At 39.5% G+C, this 22,274-nt stretch overlaps 1 protein-coding gene across 1 annotated transcript in view; it reads right to left on the bottom strand.

Annotated features, from left to right (window-relative positions):
* The window catches only part of CFAP54 (cilia and flagella associated protein 54), a 159,377-nt gene that overhangs the window by 64,018 nt on the left and 73,085 nt on the right, over positions 1 to 22,274 (bottom strand). The window contains exons 36-47 of the mRNA XM_056846527.1: positions 21,389 to 21,619; positions 19,433 to 19,575; positions 16,688 to 16,885; positions 15,417 to 15,583; positions 11,188 to 11,415; positions 9,769 to 9,992; positions 9,541 to 9,682; positions 9,156 to 9,194; positions 8,194 to 8,416; positions 2,806 to 3,012; positions 1,715 to 1,802; positions 1,008 to 1,214 (exon numbers count right to left, since the gene is read on the bottom strand). Coding sequence (XP_056702505.1) covers positions 1,008 to 1,214; positions 1,715 to 1,802; positions 2,806 to 3,012; positions 8,194 to 8,416; positions 9,156 to 9,194; positions 9,541 to 9,682; positions 9,769 to 9,992; positions 11,188 to 11,415; positions 15,417 to 15,583; positions 16,688 to 16,885; positions 19,433 to 19,575; positions 21,389 to 21,619 — 2,097 coding nt within the window. The remainder of the gene's footprint in view (positions 1 to 1,007; positions 1,215 to 1,714; positions 1,803 to 2,805; positions 3,013 to 8,193; positions 8,417 to 9,155; positions 9,195 to 9,540; positions 9,683 to 9,768; positions 9,993 to 11,187; positions 11,416 to 15,416; positions 15,584 to 16,687; positions 16,886 to 19,432; positions 19,576 to 21,388; positions 21,620 to 22,274) is intronic.

Raw genomic sequence — 22,274 nt, 5'->3', positions numbered from 1 at the left:
AAGCAGAGTTACACCCTTCTCAATACAGGCTGAGTATCCATAATCTGGAATGCTTGGGACCAGAAGTGTTCAGTATTTTGGATCTTTCCATATTTTGGAATATTTTGGAATATTTGCATATACATAATGAGATATCTTGGGGATGGGACCCAAGTCTAAACACGAAATTCATTTATGTTTTATATACACTTTATACACATAGCCCGATTGTAATTATTTTTAATAATTTTGTGTACACTGAACCATCAGAAAGCAAAGGTGAGAGAGGCTTGGCGTGCTGCTGAGGATCTGAGTATTGCCTGCATGTCAGCTCAAAACTTCCAGTTTTGGGGTCATTCCAGTTTTTGGATGTCAAGTTAAGGGATATTCAACCTGTATTTTGAATTCAATGGGCTCAGAAGGGTGTAACTTTGCTTAAGATTACACTGGTGGTCATGATTTTAATGTTTATCATAGCACTATAGTATTACTGGTAGTCATGATTTTAACGTTTGCTGTAGAACTACCACAAGTGTTTACAGTTATGATAATGAGCTCAGATTTAAATTAATGAACAAAAACTTGGAAGAAAGTGTGACACTTTAATTTCTGTTGGATAAATATCAAATGGTATACTGACATGCTAATCTAATGTGGGCAATCTTCATGTGGGAAAAAGACTGCACACGTGGGAATCTCATGAATACACATGAAGCTGCCTCATTCTGAGTCAGACCAGTCATCTATCAAGGTTCAGTATTATTTACTCTGATCAGAAGCAACTCTCCAGGGGCTTAGACAGAGGTGCTTCACGTCACCATAATTTAATCCTTTTAATCAGAGATGCCAAGGATTGAACCTGGGATGTTCTGAGTACAAGAAGAAGATATATTATTGTATAATCTTGTATCTCTTGGCTGGCCTCCATCCTTCACTAATGATATATGCATGCATGTTATGTGAATTTTGCAAAGACCTCTAGGATCACTGACTGAGAAAACTGAGTTATATATTAATTAAATACTCACTGAGCAATTTTAGCAGCTAACACAGCTCCTTGTATGCACCCCCAAATTCCAGCCCGAACAATGAATTTCTCACAGAAACCTTGAGATCTATTTGCCAAGTTGCCAATGGCATTCTCTGACAAGCCAGCTAGCTCATGCCAGTGATACAGTGCGTCGACTATGTTGAGGGCTCCATCGAGGCCTTGGCACCAGCATTTGAAAGCAGCTCTGCAATGCATTAAAATATCCATTATATTGCTGGCATTTTAGAAAATGAAAAATAAAGGCAGTTTCGTTTTGCATTGAATTCTCAAGTGCAGATGTAATGGGGCCCAGAAAATGTTGCTAAAACTGTAACATTAACATACAGGAGGAAGAGACACAGACCTAAAACAAGACTATCTGGGATGGTTAAATGTCCCTTCCTGTTGGTCACTGAATGAACTGGTTAAGGTGAAAAGGCTGAACTTGGTTGTACATTTTTATTCTTTTTGGAAGCAGTTATACAGTTTACACAGGGGCTGGGGTCCTTCTAGGAGCCAGGAAAGTCGTTTTTCAGGTAACAGAGGAAAAGTGAAATGGTTTTTTTCCATCCATGCTTCTTTTGTCCCAATTCTCAGCCTGCCACAGCTCTTTCTGGCTTGTTAAAGAAGTAAGGGTAATTACACACTCACAATAATTTAAGAAGAGCATCATTTTGTACCTGTTGCACTACTGACAGAATATACCTTTTGTTTCCTGTCAAAAAATGAAGACTTCCAAGTTCATGAAGCGCCTGCACTCTGAGGCTTTTCTGGTCATTTCTTTGAAGAGCTTCTGTTTTTTACCAATTTGAAGGGAAAATATTAAAAATGAGAACATATTCAGACTTGAATGAATATATATAAATACCGGGGAATTCAGGAAATAGTAAAATATTATCTGAAATATTGCTGCACGTGTTAGCATTTTGAATTTTACGTAAACAGACCTAAAGCTGGTCCATCACTTCCTATTACTGTAAGAGTATTTGAAGATTGCCCTGACCTGGATAGCCCAGACTAGCATGATCTCATCAGATTTCTGAAGCTAATCAGGGTCAACACTGGTAAGTATCTGGATGGGACACCTTCAAAGAAATACCAGGGTTCTTCTGACGTGGAGGCAGGCAATGGCAAACCACCTCTGAACATCTCCTGCCTTGAAAACCCCACCAGGGCTCACCATAAGTCAGATGTGGCTTGATGGCAAAAAAAATTTTTTTTTAATGAAGATTACAGTTTAGGATGTACATGTAATTTGATACAGAGAATGACCTAGGCTAGCTTGATCTCATCAGACCTCAGACGCTAAGCAGGGTCAGCTCTGACAGGTATTTGGATGGGAGACCTCCAAGGAATACCAGGATCATGATGCGGAGGCAGGCAATAGCAAACCACCTCTAACATCTCTTGCCTTGAAGACCTATGGGTCACCATAAATCAGCTGTTACAATGGCAAAAGGGGGGGGATAAAGGGCAGTCATATGCATATGACATCTTTAAAATCCACAGACCTATTAATTTAGTCAATGGGCTAATAAGAGAAAGAGGATTATAAGAAACAAAAGAATATTGTCATGTCGAAATAGATTAACTAAACTTCTATTAGACCTGAAATTATGTTTCTTTGATAACAGAAATAATCATATTTAGCATAGAATTAGAACATGTGGGTAGAGTGCATACCCACTGAATAGATTGCAACCTACCAAGAGGAAGGACTGAAGTAGAACTCCACAAAGAGAGGCTTGGTGTCCAATACTTGTATGTATACATCCCTGAAAGCAAACAAATCTTACCGAGTGTATACTCATATGAAGAGATTACTACTGACAGTTTTGACCAGGGAATTGACTTGCTTTGAAGCATACTGAGGAAAGTAAAACTTTCTTCAGACAGGTCTGGTGGTTCCTGTTGAAACGTCATCTCATCCCCCATAATAAATCCAACTTTCCCAGGTAAACTCGTCTGTTTTTTTGATGCTGTGTTTAATCTTCCAAAATGTTCTAGATGCAAAAAAAATTAATTTAATGAAAATACTCTAACCAAGAAAGTTTGAATCTTCTCAGTAAGGGAGAAGTTTAATTCTGAGAGTGCTTCTCTGTAGTTCCAAAAATGCACTAAACCTTCCAGCCAGCCTAAAGGGTGTTTAGAATTTTGAATTAACTTCAGAGGTAAAAGAGGTCACGATAATTTAATGTAACACTGCTTCTTAGATAAATTTAAGAGGTTAGAAGACAGCCATGTGATCAAGAAATTCCTTCCTTATCCCCTCCCAGTTGTGTGCAAATCCTCCCAAACTGCCTTTTTAGTAGCCGTACATCTACCCAGGGTGTTCTTTTTTTTTATCCATAAAATTTTTATTATTTTTAAAATATTTTACTGTCTGGTACTTTTCAACAACACATTCATTTCATAAATCATACAATAAAAAACTTTAACAGCGTCATCGAAAAGCATATTCATCTATTAATGAAAAGATATTCAAATAAGAGACTTCCCCTCACCTTCCTCCATCTTGCTATAAATTTATCTATTCTTTTGCAAACAAGTTCTAATCCAGAAAAATATATCAAGCTTGATTACTAAGTTAATTCTAAATTATTCATTTACAATTAGTACGTGTTTATTATTGATTTCATATATAGTAACAGATTTTATTTCAAAACCGTTCTTAAGGTAAAAGGATTAGATCAGTAAATACAAAATTCCCTAGTCATCATTTAAATCCCTGTTTAGCCCTCTGTTTCTCTCTATCACCCATAAACTGCATGTTTCCTTTTAGTTTTGTTCTTGCTGTGAATTTTTGTTTTTCCAACACTTCTGTTATTTTTGATGTCCTGTCTTCTTTGTCCAGATGTCGAGGCCAACTCCTTTTTCTCCTCTTCTTGTTGATGTTGTGGCTCCTGGTTAAGGCCAGCTAGATCTTTTTCATAATTCTTCAAAAAGTTTTTTACCTCCTCCTGTGAAGAGATAGTAAATCTGACCTCTTTGTAGGTAAAAGTGAGTCCCTGTGGGAAGATCCAGGAGAATCTTATTCCATTCTTCTTCAATGTCCCAGTAAATTCTTTGTACATATTTCTCTTCATCATCAAGTGTCGTGGGATATCCTTAAGAATGATAAGAGGATTTCCATTCACTGACAAAGGATTATCATAGAGGGTTTGCATAATATAATCTTTCATCCTTATATCATAAAAGGAAATCATAATATCTCTTGCCTTTGTCTTCTCCAAACTGGTGGGTAAAGGAATTCTATATACTTTGTTTATTGCATAATCCAGATCTTGTTCACTTATATGAATCAGGTCAGCCAATGATTTTATGATAGTTATTCTGGTACATCCCATTGCTTCTTGAAAATTGCGAAGACGTATGTTCGATTGTCTTAATTTTAACTCCATAATAGCCAGTAGGTCCATAACATTTTGTTGTTGGAAATGTATAGCTTGAATTTGATTACCTTGAAGTATCTGTTTATTTTTAATATCTTTCTGTTCTTCAATTGCCTTTTTAATTGAAGTATCCATTTTTCCCATATCAGTTTTCATTGTAGATATTTGAGATTTCATATTTGTAATTTCGCTTGCCAAAATGTCCAATTTCTGACTAGTCTGGTTGGTAGTTTGAGTTAGACTAGTCAATATGTTGGTTAACTGAGCCAGACATTGAGATTGTTGCTCATATTGTTTAGTAAAGGCATCCATGTGTTTTGTTAACATTTCCTGTATTTTCTCGTCGGCCTTTCCCATGTTTATTTCTGAAAATAGTTCTGACAATTCACCAATACCAAGAAATGCTGTTTTAAATATGTTGGCAGGGTCCAAAACCTTGTAGTGGTTCTATTCATCAATTATACAGGTCCTGGAATTAAATGGCTGCAAATTCTTCTCTCCGCTGTAAAACAATTAGTGCTGTTGTAAAGGGCCATCAAGTTTTATTGACACTCTGCTCGATTGTAAAATAAGGGGGTGGGCTGGGCATTATTTAAATCGCGAACCTTCGGCCGTCTTGTTTTCCAGTAGTAGGAATATGTTGCATGTTGCACAATAAAGGCGCACTTCAAGCCCTGCGATTTAATTTCCTGTATGATCTTTCCCTTTCAATCTCGATGGTTTTCTATGATGAATCGGAAAGACGTCATCTCCAGAGAAATTTAGCCCATTCGCTCCCACTCCTTTTAACACCTCGGCTTCTAATTGGTAGCTAGAGTGTCTGTCAACCGTCCCGTTTGTTATGCCAAAGTGGAGATCGAGTAGATAAGGCTCCTGCCATTCAACTATACTCTTTTTAAACAAACAAAGTCACTTATATTCTGGACAGAGAGATGCAGATTGCATTGATGATTATTACGATCTTCCAGAGCTTCAATTTCAAGGTAAAGACAAAAGAATTCTTGCAACTTACTCAGATGTTGGATGATAAGGTTACGGTGATGATAATTTTCTTAGATGGTGATTGAAGGGGGAGGACTGAACCTTGATTACCCATGAAATGTTCCGGCGATGACTTTCCCTCTTGCCCTCGGGACCGGCATCAAAACTTCCGAGGGGCTTGAAAGCCTCCCTCGGAGAGTTCTGGAGGTCAAACAGCATAAGTGGCTGCAGGGAATTCCTGCTTCCCAAGTCCACTGTTTAGGACCGGGTTGAGGTGCTGTTTAGCACCCCAATTTGAACATTTCTGGGATTTTTCCTGGAGAGTCCAGGAAACATGGCGCTCAGCCCAGCTGCCCCAGCAGGAAGTCCTACCCAGGGTGTTCTGAACCTACCTTTAGAAATCCCCAAACCACCTTCCTTGTTTTCCTTGTTTTCAAAGTCAGAAGCCTACATATTTTGCAGTAACATTAAGCAGGTTTAATGTTGGTCAGACATAATATCAAACTAGACTAAATGGAGGAGAGGAGTTCAAGAAAGAATGAAAATGTGTAACCCTGAAACCCGATCCCTATTTCTAAAATCTATTTAAAGGTCAGCAATATATTAAGTTTTCACTGGTTCTTACAGATTTGGTGCCCATGAATGTTGCAAAATTATCTCTACTGATATTTCCCCCACCCCCCACTCATTCTTTAAAACAAACCATGAAAAAGAATTTAATTTCCCTTGTTTCCTTATTGTAAATATGTTCAGAAATTTGAATTTCAAACATTTGCCTAACATTTGCCTAACAATCTTGCATTCATGGCCCATTACCAATGCTGATTTCTCCACACCCATCTCTCCCCTGGACATCACAGACTCTTCTGCATATCACACCTAATCCCATCAAGCCTGCTATTCACATTTACATACTGTTCCTCTACTTAAAGACCGATGGATTCACATTCTAGCTGTATCTGAAGAAGTGAGCTGTGGCTCACGAAAGCTCATACCCTACCAGAAAATATTTTTGTTAGTCTTTAAGGTGCTACTGGACTCTTGCCCTTTTTAATCTGTGAACACTTTGCCTTTAAAATTAACATAAATTACCTGAGCAGAATAAATTAGCATGTAAAAACACTAAATTGAGATGTTCCTTTATATCAAAGGAGTATCTAGATTACTCATTATCTTTACTATTTTCCAGTGTGGTGTAGTGGTTAGAGTGTCAGACTAGGATCTGAGATCTGGGTTCAAATCTCCACTGGAGATGGCTGTTCATGGGGTGGAAGTCCACTGGGTGACTCTGGGCCAGTCTCACACGCTCAGCCTAACCGATGTCACAGGACTGTTGTCACACGACTGTTGTCACAGGACACGCTCAGCCTAACTGATGTCACAGGACTGTCACAGGCTACTAAAAAGGGATGAAATGGAGGAGGGAAGAACAATGTTGTAAACCCCTTTAGGTCCACACTGGGAAGAAAAGTGGGGTAGAAACATCAAAACAAATAAATGAAATTTGCCAATGTTTGAAGTAGATTCATAATGGCAGCAGGAAAAGAGGAAGACCCAACAAGAGATGGATTGACTCAATAAAGGAAGCCACAGCCCTCAATTTGCAAGATCTGAGCAAGGCTGTCAAAGATAGGGCATTTTGGAGGACACTGATTCATAGGGTCGTCATGAGTCAGAAGCAACTTGACAGTACTTAACACACGCATACTGTCGCAGTCTCTGACATGTTACAGCACATAAACCATAGCATTCTGTTGTACATTGGCAGAATTATTCATTATAAAACTAAAAAGCTACACATAAAAGACTGAATAGTTATATAACTGAAGGTTTAAACAGAAGGAATAAAAGCTTCTGGTTTCATTGAGCTTATGTGTGTGAAATGCTCATGCCATCTGTTAGGAGAAATATTTCTTTACACTTTCAGTGAAGAAATTCCTTTTCCTTTTTCAAGGTTCTCAGTGCAGAGCTTTTACCTTTTCAAAGTAGCCTTTCAAGGTAATCTTTAAGTAAAGTGCTCAACTACCTTTTTTAATGTAGGAGCACAAAAGATTCTTCATGTCTTATCAGTTATGTCTTACTGCCCTCTTGAAGGACATTAAATGTCTTATTGCCTTATCAAGGACATTGAATGTCTTATTGCCCTACCAAGGGCATTGCATATTTTCTCCCTACAAACCACAAGGCTATGTAATGCAAAATAAGCATATAATTGTGTTTTGTGATTTAAGTGTGTAAACATTATACTATTGATTCACAAATTAATGTAACACATGCGTCTTGTGCTGGAGATGAGAATGATGTTAAAGCTGAGTATATAGAGTGATTACAAAGCTTAAAAACTTATAGTTAGTTAAAAATGACTAAGAGGATGTGGATGTCCAAATATGGTCTTATGAGGAGTAACTTAGTACACTAAATGATGTAATTTAGCATGTGCCTACTGCAAGGTTACTGCAGGGTTAAAACCTTCTAGATAACAAATATTCAGGATTTTAAAACTGAATAGTATGTAATACTTGTTTGCTTTTACTGCATACATTGTAACAGAAAACAGAAAACATTGTCACTGCATACATTGTAACAGAGTGTAAAGACTTTGTAATTTGCATTTACACATTTTTACTGGAAGTATATCAATAAAAAGACTTGCTTTTAACAAAGTAAGTAAAGTCGTTGAGTCCTGCTTTGGTGACTGGCTGAATAAGATGACATATCACTTCTCAGGAAGTGGTCCTTTCTAAGAGCCTAGTCACTTCAACAGCCCGACCAGCTTCAATACCTGATTGTTAACTAAGAAACATAGTTTACCTTGTGTATCAGCAAGAAATAATGAAAGCAATTTCCTGCTGTATTTAAGGGCTCTGCTGTGGTGTTTGGATTTTTCTAGACTCTCTCGGAAACATTTCAGCGAATCTGTCACATCCAGAGGAACAGAAACCAGTGATCTTGCTAGACTGTCATCTAAAGTGATGTAATAAAGAGATTTAAAAGTAGCTACAGATAATCCAATTTCATTGTAAAAATAACTATGCTTAGATAATTTCTTAACTGTAAGATTAAAATATTCAGTATGTCAACAATTTAGATTTATATCTGGTAACACAGACAACTAGTAATAGTCAACCATAATTTGCTATTTGGTATATACTTGGGGAAGGCACTGGCAAACCACCCTGTAAACAAAGTCTGCCTTGGAAATGTCAAGATGTGATGTCACCCCATGGGTCAGGAATGACCCAGTGCTTGCACAGGGGATCTTTACCTTTTTAATATACTTAGGACAGTTGTTAAAATGACTATTGCATACCTTGCATAAGCAAAACTCTTATGCTTCACATCCACTGACTTTACATGAAGTATTAAGGTATTCATAAATCTACTCTGGAAAATTAAAAATTACTCCATCTTTATAATTATAACAATATGACATCTAAAGTTACTGACTTTGTTCTATGGAGAGCCAATGCCGGGACACCCTAACACAAGTGTTTCAAATAAATAACAGTGTGCTTCACTTATCACAAACACTTGAAGAAAGGTTTAATAACATTATCACAATGTAACTTAAAATGCTGGAGTGTCTGTGGTTAATATGGCCTGTATGTGACTGACACATACTCTGTTGCTATACACACAAAAATATCATTTTAGTAGTTTAAAAGGACTTGAAAAGCAAACATTTTAGATACCAACAGGGCTTATATCAGAACCGTGTTCTGACCTGCTCTGTGAAAATGGTGGTCCCGAGATCTTGCATGATGATTTCCAACAACACGCAGCTTGCTCCCAATGAAATGTCTGCAGAGCACCTAAGAGAATATTTCTCATATAGTCAAATCTATTAATATTTTCAAACTTGGGTACCTACCACTAGGCCCTTAAGTCACTATTTAGATACATAAAATTCAGCTTCTGAAAACACTGTGAATCCCCAGCTGGGACTGCAAAATACTTTAGATGTGAAAATAAATAAGTAAAACCAAGGTTCATCATCAGTTACTGGTGTTCTTTAAGATAGGATTTACAAATTCACATTAACAGAAAAATAAGCGCAGCCAGTTGACATCGAGAACATTTTTTGGCAACATAGTTCCAACAGAACATATTATCAATGTCTTGCATGTATTTAATGAAAGTATGTAAAAACATTCTCACCTTGTTTCCAGTATCACTGACAAGGAAAACTGGCTTGAAATCAACTTGTGGGCTTTTAGGGTCATTAAGAAGTTGTATTCTTTCCTGCAGTTGTCTCTGAGCAAACACCAGCAGAGGAGTCACTAGCTCTGTATATCTCTCACTAGAAAGGGCCAGATAAATATTACATTAGAAATATTCCAAATAATCCATCCCTTCCTTTTCTGAAAGGCTACTTATGTTACTTACTGTGTAAGAGTGTTAAACTGTAGGGCTAAGTATGCTAGGGATTCCCATTTCTTCAAATGAAACAGAATTTCTAACGTTTGCAGGATCAAGTCATGTACTCCTTTCAAGTCAACAACATTCACATCGTCAAATGGGTTTTCAAAATAAAAATTAAAACCACCGTCATCAGCAGCAATGCCTCCTACGCAACTTGGGACACAGAAATCTCCTTCAGTTTCAATAATCTACATGAGGGAACAGAAAGCATTATATAACAGGGATTACAAACGGGGTCAGGGGGATGGCAGAGTCCCCATTTCAGATGTCAGAGTGTCAGATTAGGATCTGCAAGGCTATAGAAGCTTGCTGGGTGACCTTGGGCCACTCTCAGCCTAACCTATTTTACAGGATTGTTGTGAGGATAAAATGGAGAAGGGGACAATGTTGGGTCCCCATTGGGGTGAAAAGTGGGTATAAATGAGAATCACTATATTACCATGTGTGATAGTCTTCCTAGACAATAACACATCTAATTTGGGAGAATATGTTAGATTCCCCACTCAGTACACCAAGCAAACACATGCTGTATGCTCACACCTTCATTCATAAGTACACAAAGCTTTCAAGGTTTAACTCCAATGTTGGCCTTTTATGCACGGGTTATTTCCACTGGATATGCTGCTTTCTGGATGCAGGGTATTTGCAATCGAATTCTCAAATCACTCTGCAGAGGGGTCTGAAACTGACCAAAACTTGCTGTGAAACTGACCAAATAAGCAGCAGCATAGGTTGTTTGTGGTTATTTCAGTGTTCTCGATGAGGCTGAGATCTGAAATTGACCAACACTAGCTGTGAAACTGACCAATAAACAGCCTCATAGTATTCCAGCTTGGAGGGGGGGGGTGTATGAGGTGGAAAGACAATTGGGAGGGAGAAGTGAGAATGGGCCTGAAGAGAAAACCCTGAATTAACAAGTATGTACAGGACTAGCTTTCAATTTGGGATTGAGGCAGACATTAAACTTGGGGGAAAACAGCATCCACAAAACATGAGGAAAACGCAAGGGGAGAGCAAGGCGACTTCTCAAGGTCGGAAAATACATGTATACTTGGGGCTTGACAGTGACGGAAACAACCCATGCATAAAACGCCATTGTGTATATCAATCATTCATTTTAGTAAAAATAAATGTTATAGCATATTAGAAAATGGAAATGGAACGTGCAATAAAGATGGTGAATGACTGTCTCCTTTTAATACTTGTGGTTTTTAAAGCTAACTTGCAATGCTACAAATAAGGCTACAGGATTGTGGGCAATTGTTTAAAGGTAATAAGAGCAAGAAAAAAGAAGGAATGTATGTTGATGATAGCTATTTAGCTGGTTTTAAACTGGAAAATGATGTAATAATAGAAGGATAATGTTAATTAACATATATTTACCTTAACAGAATTACTGGACTGGAGATCAACTATCATATCAAGCAGTGAATCTGATGCCATGAAGTATGGTAGCCAGATTGTGTTAAGTAAAACATCCCTAGTAATAGGAAACGGTTCGTTTAAAGACTGTATATTTTTAGTGATTGACTGTACTTCCTGAGTATAGTTCCAAAGGCTTCGGCAGGCATTCTGAAGCAATGTCCAATGACCACCACGATGAGCAATAACCTGATGCATAAATAAAAATATTGATTTGAAGGGTAGCAATCAGAGAGATCTCCACTGAACAGCAAGATTCAAGTATAGTGGCGCCTCACCAGAACAACATATCTGATGAAGGGAGCTTCCACTGTCAAACGCTTATACCATGGAAATATTGGTATTGGGCTTTTAAGGTGTTACTGGAACTGAATCTTGTTCTTCTACTGCAGACCAACACAGCTACCCACCTGAAACTTCTCTATTGAATGGTATCACTATGAAAACACATTACTATGAAAGCACATTACTTTTGAGTTGCCCTATTGAATGCAGTGAAACTTATTTCCAAGATTAGGAGTAGACCTGATAACTGCATGTATTTCTCATGACAATTATTACCTATTTTTATTAATACATAAAACTTTATTAAACCTACAGTATTTTCCATTCATGCAGTATTACATAAATATACATCTCAATGCCTATTTGAGAAAGGTAAGAATCACAATACCATCCCTCTCTGCTGATTGCCAATAGACAAACTGGTAGCAATGTGCAGAATACTCTTAAGATACAAATCAAAATTTACATCCTGCCAGTATCCACCTGTCCCATCTTCCTGCCTAGCAGTTTCCAATCTCAATATATCTGATCAATACAACTGCCATGGAATTATTATTTTTGTACATGCACAGCCAAGCCACCACTCTTGCACAACCACATCCAACACTATTAATAACCATGGAAATTAGAATTTACAAGTGGAGGACCCGCAAGAACTTGCTGGGGGCATCTCATTTTTCCTTTTCCCACTATGTCCTCTCTTCCTCCCTCACATGAACACACATGAATACATGAAGCTGTTTTATACTGAATCAGACCCTTGGTCCATCAAAGTCAGTATTGTGTACTCTGACTGGCAGCAACTCTCCAGGGTCTCAGACAGAGGTCTTTCGCATCACCTACTTGTCTAGTCCCTTTAACTGGAGATGCTGGGGATTGAATCTGGGACCTTCTGCCAGCCAAGCAGATGTTCTACCACTGAGCCAAAGCCCCTTCTTTCCACTTACCAGCCAGCCTATCTTTATCTTCACTTTTCCCTCCGGCAGCTTCTTCTCAGGAAAACTGTGGCCCATTTGTGTACTGCCAGCTGAGCTGGGGCCATTTACACTGGGGAAACCTCCAAGGACTTGGGGGGAGTACTTCATTTGACCCTGTATTCCTCCCTGCATTCTTTTTTCTTTAACTCCTCCAAGCAACTCTCAGATCCTCAACTTTACCTGCTTCTTTCTCTTCTTCACACCCACCCAGCAACCTACCTTTTATCTACCCTCCACCTTCACCTATATTTATTATTTATTTACTTCATTTATACCGCACCTTTTTTTACACTTCCTCTCTTTCTGCCCCCACCCCATCATTCTTTCCCTCTCATTCTGCCCTCCACCCCATCACCCTCTCTTTCTGCCTCCTGTCACCCTCCCAGCCACCCACCTGCTTCCCCGCCCACAGCATCAGTGGTGGCAGTAGCTCTCCTGGAATCACAACAGATCTCCCAACTACAGCGATCAGTCTCCCTTAGGGTCACTAGATCCAGGGTGGGAAATTCCTGGAGATTTGGGGGTGCAGCCCTGGAAGGGTGAGGTTTGGGGAGGAAAGCAACATCAGCAGGGTATAATTCCATAGATTCCACCCTTCAAACCAGCCATTTTCTCCAGGGGAACTGATCTCTGCCATCTGGACAGCAACTGTAATTCCGGGTGATCTCCAGTCCTCACCTGGAGGTTGGCAATGCTAGTTCCCCTGGAGGAAACGGCTGCTTTGGAGGGTGGAGTCTATGGTATTATACCCTTCTTATGTCCCTCCCCTCCTCATATCCCATCCTCCCCAGGCTCCACCCCTCAAATTTCCAGGAATTTCCCAACCTAGAGCTGGCAACCCTATCTCCTTCCCACCCAACAGACAGTTTACCTTTATCTTCCCTTCTATCTTAAGTTTTCCATCACCTCCTCCTCTGCAGCTTCTACCTTAGAAAACTGCAGTCTTTCTCCACAGTGGAGACCAAAGCACAACAAGCCAGTGAGGTAGGTTAGGCTGAAAGTATGTGACTGGTCCATAAATATCACCCGCAACCCTCATATCCTTGTGTCCAACCCCTCCTCCCTGTTATTTCTTAGGTTCTTGTGTGAATCAGGTGCATGGTTTTTGCTGTGTGTGTTTCAAATGATTTTAAAATAAAATTCAATTTACTTGGAAATCAGCGCTTCTTTATTTAAGAGTTTTCCAAATGGGGCTCATTTCTGTAAAGGCTGGTAAAAAGATCCTGTACCCCAGCCTCTTGCAAGTTTAAGTCTTTTGTGCTAATTCTTCCACCCAAAATGAAGACTGCCTAATTGGGGTAACAGAATTTGTGGAGAATGTGGCTATACCCTGCATGTCTGAAGCAGTGAATCGCAACACGTGTTTCAGACGGGGCAGACATAGGGAGAACCCCCTCAGTGGAAAACTCTGTGGGGTTTGTACAAGCGAGAATCCTGTGTGCTTGGTGCTCTAGTGCAACTATTGGGTGGAAATCTCTCCTTGGCTTCTTCACTCCTCTTTTCTTAGAGCCATGTTTGGTCAGTCCCACAAAGGAAGCCACGAGTCCGGGAAAGGGGCCGTGATTTGCTTGGAACGCAAGGAGTCGACGCAGCTCTCCCTTATGAGTCCTTGTTGAGAGTAGAGGGTATAGTGCTATAGAGAATTCTTGGGTGGGTTCCTGAGAGTAGTGATAGGGACCCTTGGAAAGAACAGGGCACACGTCCTTTTAAAATTCTTGGTATTGATCACAGCCCGACCATCCACAGTGCAGTGGGTGACTGAGGACTCCCAGGATCCATTCCCTTGCAGGAAAAGATCCCGCCACCCATGGAGCGCATGCCGAGGAAGACCCATCGGTTACTGCTGGCATTGACAGGAGCTGCAGATAGGTGACAGAGACTTGGACATTGCACATGTGAAGCCGGAGGAGGGGCCTACAGCACTAATGCCATAGACTCCCCAGAGAAGGGCTGCTGACTGGACCATGTGGAGATCATAGAGGGACCCTTCTGCACCCAACAAGAAACCCTAGGCCCCTTGCTGCAGGCATGCTTGTTTGCGGCAGGTGGATATCCAACAATGACAGCTCTGGCTCTGAATGCTGACCCTCCATTTCATCCAGAGGCTTCCCTGCTGAAAAAGTCCATCCTAGGAAAGCATTCAGGGTATGCAAACAGCTGACCCTGGTGGTCCTCCACCTTCATGAAAAGCCGCACTGGCAGAGTGACTCCTGTTTTATATCAGGAGATGCAGAGGTGGAGACAGCCCTCAGAGCTAGGAGAACCAACTAACCATGAGGTGAGGTCACTGGGGCCCCATGGAGGGAACAGCCATCTGTACTGATGTGCAGCTCCTTCCAGGACACCTGACTTCCTGGAATAGCCACTCTTTTTTAAAACTGATCTTCATTGATCTTGGGAATTCCTAGCTCTGCAGACACTGAAGCCCCCTCCCATTTTCAGGGGAACCAACAATAATGTGAAAAACAGAACATCACACTCCAGAGGGAGCATTGACAAGCACTTCTCTCTGCCTCCAGGGGATACCTGTGGCCATTCCCGTTTTTCATCTGGGCACTATTACTATAGAAGACATTTGGCAGTGCCGTCTTCTCAATCTCACAAAACACATGTACACACATAGATTTGTAGCTAGCAAAAGGGGCTGAGTCAAAATAATTCCTTTTGCTGGTGGCAGCTCATAATGATGAAGATTCCCAAACTGGGGGTGGGGGAGTCCCTTGTTATAGAGGGGTTAAAGCACCAGAGCTCACCACAATTCTTAGCCAACGCAGCATAAGGCTGAACTCCAAAAAGGATGGAGTAGGGGCAGCCATAGGCAGCTGGGAGCCAAGGGTTATGAGATGCATTATCATACAAAACTGGTGGAGACTGTATTTTTTAAATCTGATATAGTACAAGCATGAAATTAATTCAAAAAGGTATTACCACAGCTCTTCTGAGATGCAGAAATAGTTTAGTAAAATGATCTAGCATAGCAACAGAAGCCACAGCTCGTTCACGTTCCTTGACTGTCCCTTTGTCACTCCCTCTCTCACTTCTTGATCGAGGGGTATGTTTTTCATGCAACTTAATGCTATGCTCAGGAGACTCATCTGGATCCAGAACCAAAGAGAAAAGTATTACTAGTTATACTGAGCAAGTTCTTTAAGACATTGAATCACTCATAATATTTTAATTTATATTGCAGTTGCACAAAAGATCAAAAACATTTGCATATGGTGAGGAATAGTCTTTCTAGTTCACAGCTATACTACTTAATTTATATTCAAGAGAATGATGCAATTTTGCCTAGATATAAAATTAATACACTACAGAACTTCCTGGAAATCTAAATAGGTATCCTGTTAGATTTGAAGTAAATAATCAAATCTTCAATCTATAGACCAAAATTGGATTGAATAAACTGAGCAATGATTTTGACAATGTAAAATCAATTGCTTACTTGATGTTGGGATAACCGCCCTCACTACATACTTTGCACACGGAATATCTGTGAGGTATTGCAGCATTTGAAGAGAGTACACGGAATGGTCTGGAGCTGGTTCTCTTAAACACTTTACGAAGGTGAGCAGAAACCTCCCACAACTCTCCTAACAATGGAGTCAGCAAATTATGGGGATAAAACAAATACCTTCCACTTTTATAATTTTAATGTCTGTAGCTCTTCTTTAGTCTGAAAAATTACCTCCAATGGAAACTATTTGATTCTTAGTATGTGCAAAACAGCAATCCCCCATCTGCCTCCTGTGTTAGCCCATCTGACTGTTCCTCAGTTTATCATGTCCTACCTTACACACACCCCATTATGTACCTTTGCGCAAGGACTACTGGCTATGGTACTTCATCTGCAGCTGCTTGCTCCCCAGCCACATCCAGTGCCTGAGACTTCTATCATGGTCAGAACCTGGATCAAAAATCTGACAACTAGTAATCTCATAGGGAGGTGAAGAATCACCTGAGTATTGGGGGGGGATTACCCACCACTTCCCCCATGATCTAAGCTGGCAGAAGGAAAAGCTTGATTCCTCTGTTACAAATAACAAAGTGAACAAGTAGGAAATATCGGAAATCTATAAAAATACTGCATTCAAAGCAAACATCTGGGATCTGTTACTGGAGATGGCCCTCTTAACTTCCAATTACTTCCTCTTTCATTCAAGAATTGTCAGGTGCCTGGCCAGCACATAGCAACCCACCTGTATCTGTGACAGAAGGTGACAGCTGGGTCAGATTGGTGGGATCCATCATGGCATCACTTTCAGGGGTGAGACAAACACTGTGGTCAAGTAGGCTTGAGATGGAATCAGTGTCCAAGGAAGCACTCTGTAATGTAGGGTCAGAAGCAGGCAAGGAAGGACCAGGGCTGACGGCAGGGGAAGTAGGGTCAAGTGTGTCTGGGCAAAGAAGAGCAAGGACGTCCTGACTTGGTGAGAGCACTCCGGCAACAGAATATCCAGGGTAGTATTTCTTAGGGTCCAGAATGTTACAAGTACTCTTAGACAAACAAAAGGCCAGAGTGGGTGATAATGAAGCCACAGTGAAAAATACTACCGTTTCTGATTTACTCAATGGCTGTGGCCAAAACACTTGGCCTGAAAAACTGGGTTTCTGGACCAGCTGGCAACAGACAAGAATCATGGTACAAGACTGAGAAACAACTTCAAAAGCAAAGTGATTATGATGCAGTAGGCCTTAAAATATGGAAGGGCTAATCTCTGGTTAGCTATCCAAAGAGTTTAAATAGGGCACTTTTCATTTCCTGCCATGAGACCACACAACTGTGGAAACCTTTACAGGGGACAGCTGAGGATTGCATAGGCTGCAATGCTGTTAATGAGAAAATTAAAACTTGGGAATGCTAACTTGAACTAAATAAACTATCTGCAGGCAGTATAGTTGCCCGTGTTCAGGATGAAGCATGTTCCAATTTAAAATCCATTCCCCTTTCAGAGAAATGTTCTGAAACGACTGGACTGTTTTAGGGCATATACTAATGCCTGGCTACAAAGTGTCTGTATAGCTATGGAACCATGCACATACAAACAATAAACAAATATATCAATGTATTGTATTCTCTGGAATCAGTGGCGAAATTCTTTGTTCTGGGATACAGATGTACTCTAATGGAATTTAACAGAGATTTTCATACATTTGCCGCCCAGAAGAGCTCTGACGAAGTTGCTGAAACCTCTGTTATTCCTTCAGTGCCCAAATATCTAAACTGATGCTTTAGAGTACTGGTTCCCAACCAGGGGTCCATGGACCCCCAGGGGTCCCAGGGAACTAAATTAAGGTCCGCGAAACAAAGTTATAAACCCATAATAAATTAATATTTTCAATTAAAAAGTTCTCTATTATAAAAAATATATATTCAAATATTATTCTAAGTTTAATGTTTAACTAACAGTTATGGTTAAAGTTTATTTTCAAATTCTCTGAATTTTTATTTTGAACCTTGGGGTCCCTGCACCGAACAAAAACGTCCTAGTGGTCCCTGGTCAAAAAAAGGTTGGGAACCACTGCTTTAGAGTAACTAAATAACTGTCATCAGATCACTGGCATCAAATGCAACTTCCTTCAACCCTACATCATAAAAATATATTCCAAATTGCAAAACGAAACGCAGCAAACCAATACCAAGAAACCCCTTTTATTTTGTTACCCTCAGCCTTTTCCATCATCATTCATAATTTATAGACTGGGCAATAAACTAAAGAGACGATTTCAGCAGAGACAAATATAAACTGTCAAAACAAAGAAAAGAACTAGATATGTACACATATGATTAAATGGATATGCAGCAGAATATCTGAGAATGATGCTGGTACTAAAGTAAGTAACAAACTGAATGAGTTGTTGTGAAGCACTGTTCCCAATTCAACATGAGAAAAAAATTCATTTGGGGAACTGTTTTCAACCTTGAGACATCACAGTCCAGGTAGGATGCTGACCATTTGGAAAGGATTCAGAGAAAATGGCAAAAGGAAACCCTTTGTTCTACAGCCTGAACTTGATTCAAATAGAGGAGGGGAGAATATATGCAGACCATTTTCAAATACTTATGAGGTTTTCTGAAAGAAGATGGAATAAAACTGCTGACTCAATTCACTAAACTTAAGAACATTTAGGTTAAGAGTTGTGGGGGGCTAACAGCAAGAACAGTTCAGCAAAGGAACAAACTCTTGAAGGAAGTTGTGGGAAACCCTTCTGTGGGAGTTCTAGCAAGAGGAGACTGCCAGTCTTGTAGGAGCAGTTTCATAGGGCAGGGATAATCCATTAGATCCTTTCCCACCTGATTAAAGGTTGGTCGATAAATGCTTATGACCCACCAGAATCTCCAGACTGTGGTAAGAATTCAAGAGCAATAATGCAAGACAAGCATGAGCTAAAATCCACAAGGCAAGCAAGCAGAACAAAAACAAAACGTTGGACAGATGGGATGAATGGGAATGGAATAAGAAACTATAGGCAGGGAAGCAGAATTCCTCAGACTTTTGGAAGCAGAAAAGCAACAAAGGATGCAACAAAACAGACAAGACCGTCAGCAGAAGCAGACTTTTCTGAGACAAGAGATTCAGGAACAGAGAGATAAATTCAGAAGTCGTAGTGGACAGAACTCAGACTTCACAGCAAGTTATGAGAATAGAATGGATTCAGATGGTAGACCAGGTTCTGAATCAGGGCTGGATGCAGAGCACAATAAGCGAGGGCTGAGATGGACAAAAGATGGACAAAGTGGACCAAGTGGAGCCAAGTTTGAGTCGACACTAAACTAGCCCTGTTGCATCATGTCCAAATCCTAAAATTTTAAAAAAATCATTTAAAAAGATATACTTTTACCTGTCCTGAAGCTTTTAGGAAAGAAATTTAATATGTTTAAAATAGCAGTTAAATAAAGCAAGATTGTAAATACAATATATATTTCCATTTATATATCTTACCAGTTTTTCTCCTGGATTTTCCTGATGTTCCTGCTTTTACAACTAGAGGGCTTTTAACTTTTTTTTCTTCCTGTATGGGTGACCGCACCACTATGGTGCCTGAGTTGTTTAAGGAGAATTTTTCAGGGTCTAGAACTCCATATCTGAAAAATAAAACAATTTATTTAAAATCAGAAAGAGAAAAAGAAATGCATGCTTTTTAAAAGATAACCAAGATTGGCATGTAATTCTTCTCCAAATACTTCAATACTAATTTTCATCTTTAAAGCCTTAACTGGCTTGGGTCTTGCATACTTCATTTAATTCGTCTTTCTGTTAGATCCTCCAAGGAAGCCTTGTTCCGTAGGCCACTTCCATCAGAGGCCACTTCCATCAGACTAGCCATAACTTGGAAGGGGCCTTCTCACTGGTAATGGTGGTTCCACACTTGTGGAATTCTATCCCACACGATATCTGCCTTCTGGAGACTGACAAATAATTTCCTTTTTTCAAAAGGCCCATGGATCAGTATGAGGAATATTAGAATGTAATGTTTAACTGTTTTGTGTAATTGTTTGGGAAGGCTGCAGTAAAAGATTTATTACAGAAGACAAATCAGAACTTACATAAAAATTTAAAAGGTAAAAATATATATGATAAAAACTATAGAAAAACTACACTGGCTAGGGCGAGGCCAGATATACAAGCAGGGTTCACAGCTTACTTACAAGTATGGTTCTTTGTTCCTAGATTATGGCTTAAGACATGTGGCTTTTCCAGCTTGGAGACAAAGCAGGAATTCAGCCATATTTCTTCACACAACGCATAGTTAAATTGTGGAACTCCCTGCCCCAGGATGTGGTGATGACTGCCAACTTGGAAGGCTTTAAGAAGGGAATGGACATGTTCATGGAGGATAGGGCTATCTATGGCTACTAGTCAAAATGGCTGCTAGTCATGATGCATACCTAATCTCTTTAGTATCAAAGGGGCATGCCTATTATATTAGGAGCTTGTGGAACACACGCAGGATAATACTGCTGCAGCCCTGGACACTGCTGTTTCTATGGCTTACAAAAGGGAATTAAGCAGAAAGGCATGACTCCTCCCTTCCATGTGCAGTCTTTATTCTGTCTCTCAGGAGAGGAAATTTCCTACACCTAAAAATGAACTCTAGAAGTTTATAGTTTGCACTGTACACAGGCACAAAGCCAATCAGTATGATATACAATACTATCAAGAAGTAACAAACTCTATTTTCTACAGGTTCACAACAAAGAAAGAGGCTTTGGACAAACTTTCAAAATTAAACTTGACCAATCTTAAAATGAAAATACAATAGATAATCCAACAAAAAATTCTGTAGTTAAAGTTCACCATTGATGACGATTCAATATTAATACAAAACAAAGAAAAATGGAAAAAGCAGAACAGGGAAGCTGCTTCACTGGAAATGGGATTATTTTAGCAAGACCCTGTCTACTCACTCACAATAATGAGTGATATTTGCACAGCCCATATCAAGCACCAATACAGTTTAAATGGCAGCAGTACTCATAAAGAAGACTGGCCTGCCCAGTGACTAGGTGTAAAAAATGAATTCTGCTAAGCTAAGGGCACTCACACATTTCTTCTGTTCCTTCAAAATCTCTTCTAGTCCCTGAGAATCCCAAGAAAAAAGGAGGTATTACCAGAAAGTAGGACTGGTAACAGCTAAATAAATTTCATTTCTTCTACAGGTCAATCTAGCAGGTGAGTGAAAAACAATTGTTGTACGGCAAGGCACAACAAGAGGTACAAGGGTTGTTTGACTAGTCTTCTGAATCATGCACCAGGCCTTCCTCTGAAGTACACCAGCTCCAGCTTTGAGAGACCAGGGAATCAGAAAGGAAGTGGGACATTTCTGAAAGAACTGCAAAAGGCTGCTGGGGCTCTGTAGAATGTATCATTAGGAAATCACACACATTACTGTTTTACCTGATCAAATTTTGTGCAGATTGAATTTCAAGGTTATAGAGCTCTTCTAGCCGTTTCTTAAACAAAATGAAATGGATGATTGATAGATAAATATTCATCTGCACTCTCCATGGCATCTCTTCGATACAAACTTGATGGAACCTTCTTCGTTTTAAGAAGACATCGCCATATATATTCAGCTTTTGTGTAAGTAGGTAAAAAGCTATTTTTCGTAATTGCTCTTTTTCTCTCCTAAATAAAAACACAGTATTTTAGATTCAAAGTCTGTACTGTTCATAAAAATTGATTTTTAACTTCCTAATGGGGGTAGCTACAGAAGAAAAAAAATTTGAGAAACATTTTTCTCTAGTAAGCCATGAAAAATCTTAAGTAACAATAATTTGCTTTGTGAAGGGGAAGGATTAATGTTAATTTCATAATGAGTAGATTTCCCACATGGCCCATTTTTAGAACTTTAAAAACACTTTTAAAACTGAAAGAATCGTGAAGTTCTGAAAACGATGTTAAATATTTTGTCAGGTATACAAAAATTATCAACATACCCAGAAAGATGACTAAACCTACTATGTGATTACTGCATTTCCAAGATAAAGCAAACAGAATGACTCTTGATACTCCTAGTGTAACTTATGGATCCTACCACAGATCAGTTCTCCCGAATATGCCTGGGAACCCTCTATACATCCCCCAAGAAAGGCAATGCATTCTTTTTTTCTTTTTCATAATTTGGTCTCCCCCAAGCTTTGGAATATAGAAAGGCACATAGTAATTTAATCTGGGAAGCAAAAAGGAGATCTCAGTGCACTAAGCATTTCCTCTACTTCAAAAGAGGGATGAAAGCAATTGACAATTTGCCTGGGAATGGATGCACCAATCTATCCCCCAA

Source organism: Euleptes europaea, chromosome 3 (assembly GCF_029931775.1).
Source record: "Euleptes europaea isolate rEulEur1 chromosome 3, rEulEur1.hap1, whole genome shotgun sequence".
NCBI classification, from domain to species: Eukaryota; Metazoa; Chordata; class Lepidosauria; order Squamata; family Sphaerodactylidae; genus Euleptes; species Euleptes europaea.
Note: the sequence above shows the minus strand (reverse complement) of the source record. Positions and strands in the feature narration are given on the sequence as shown.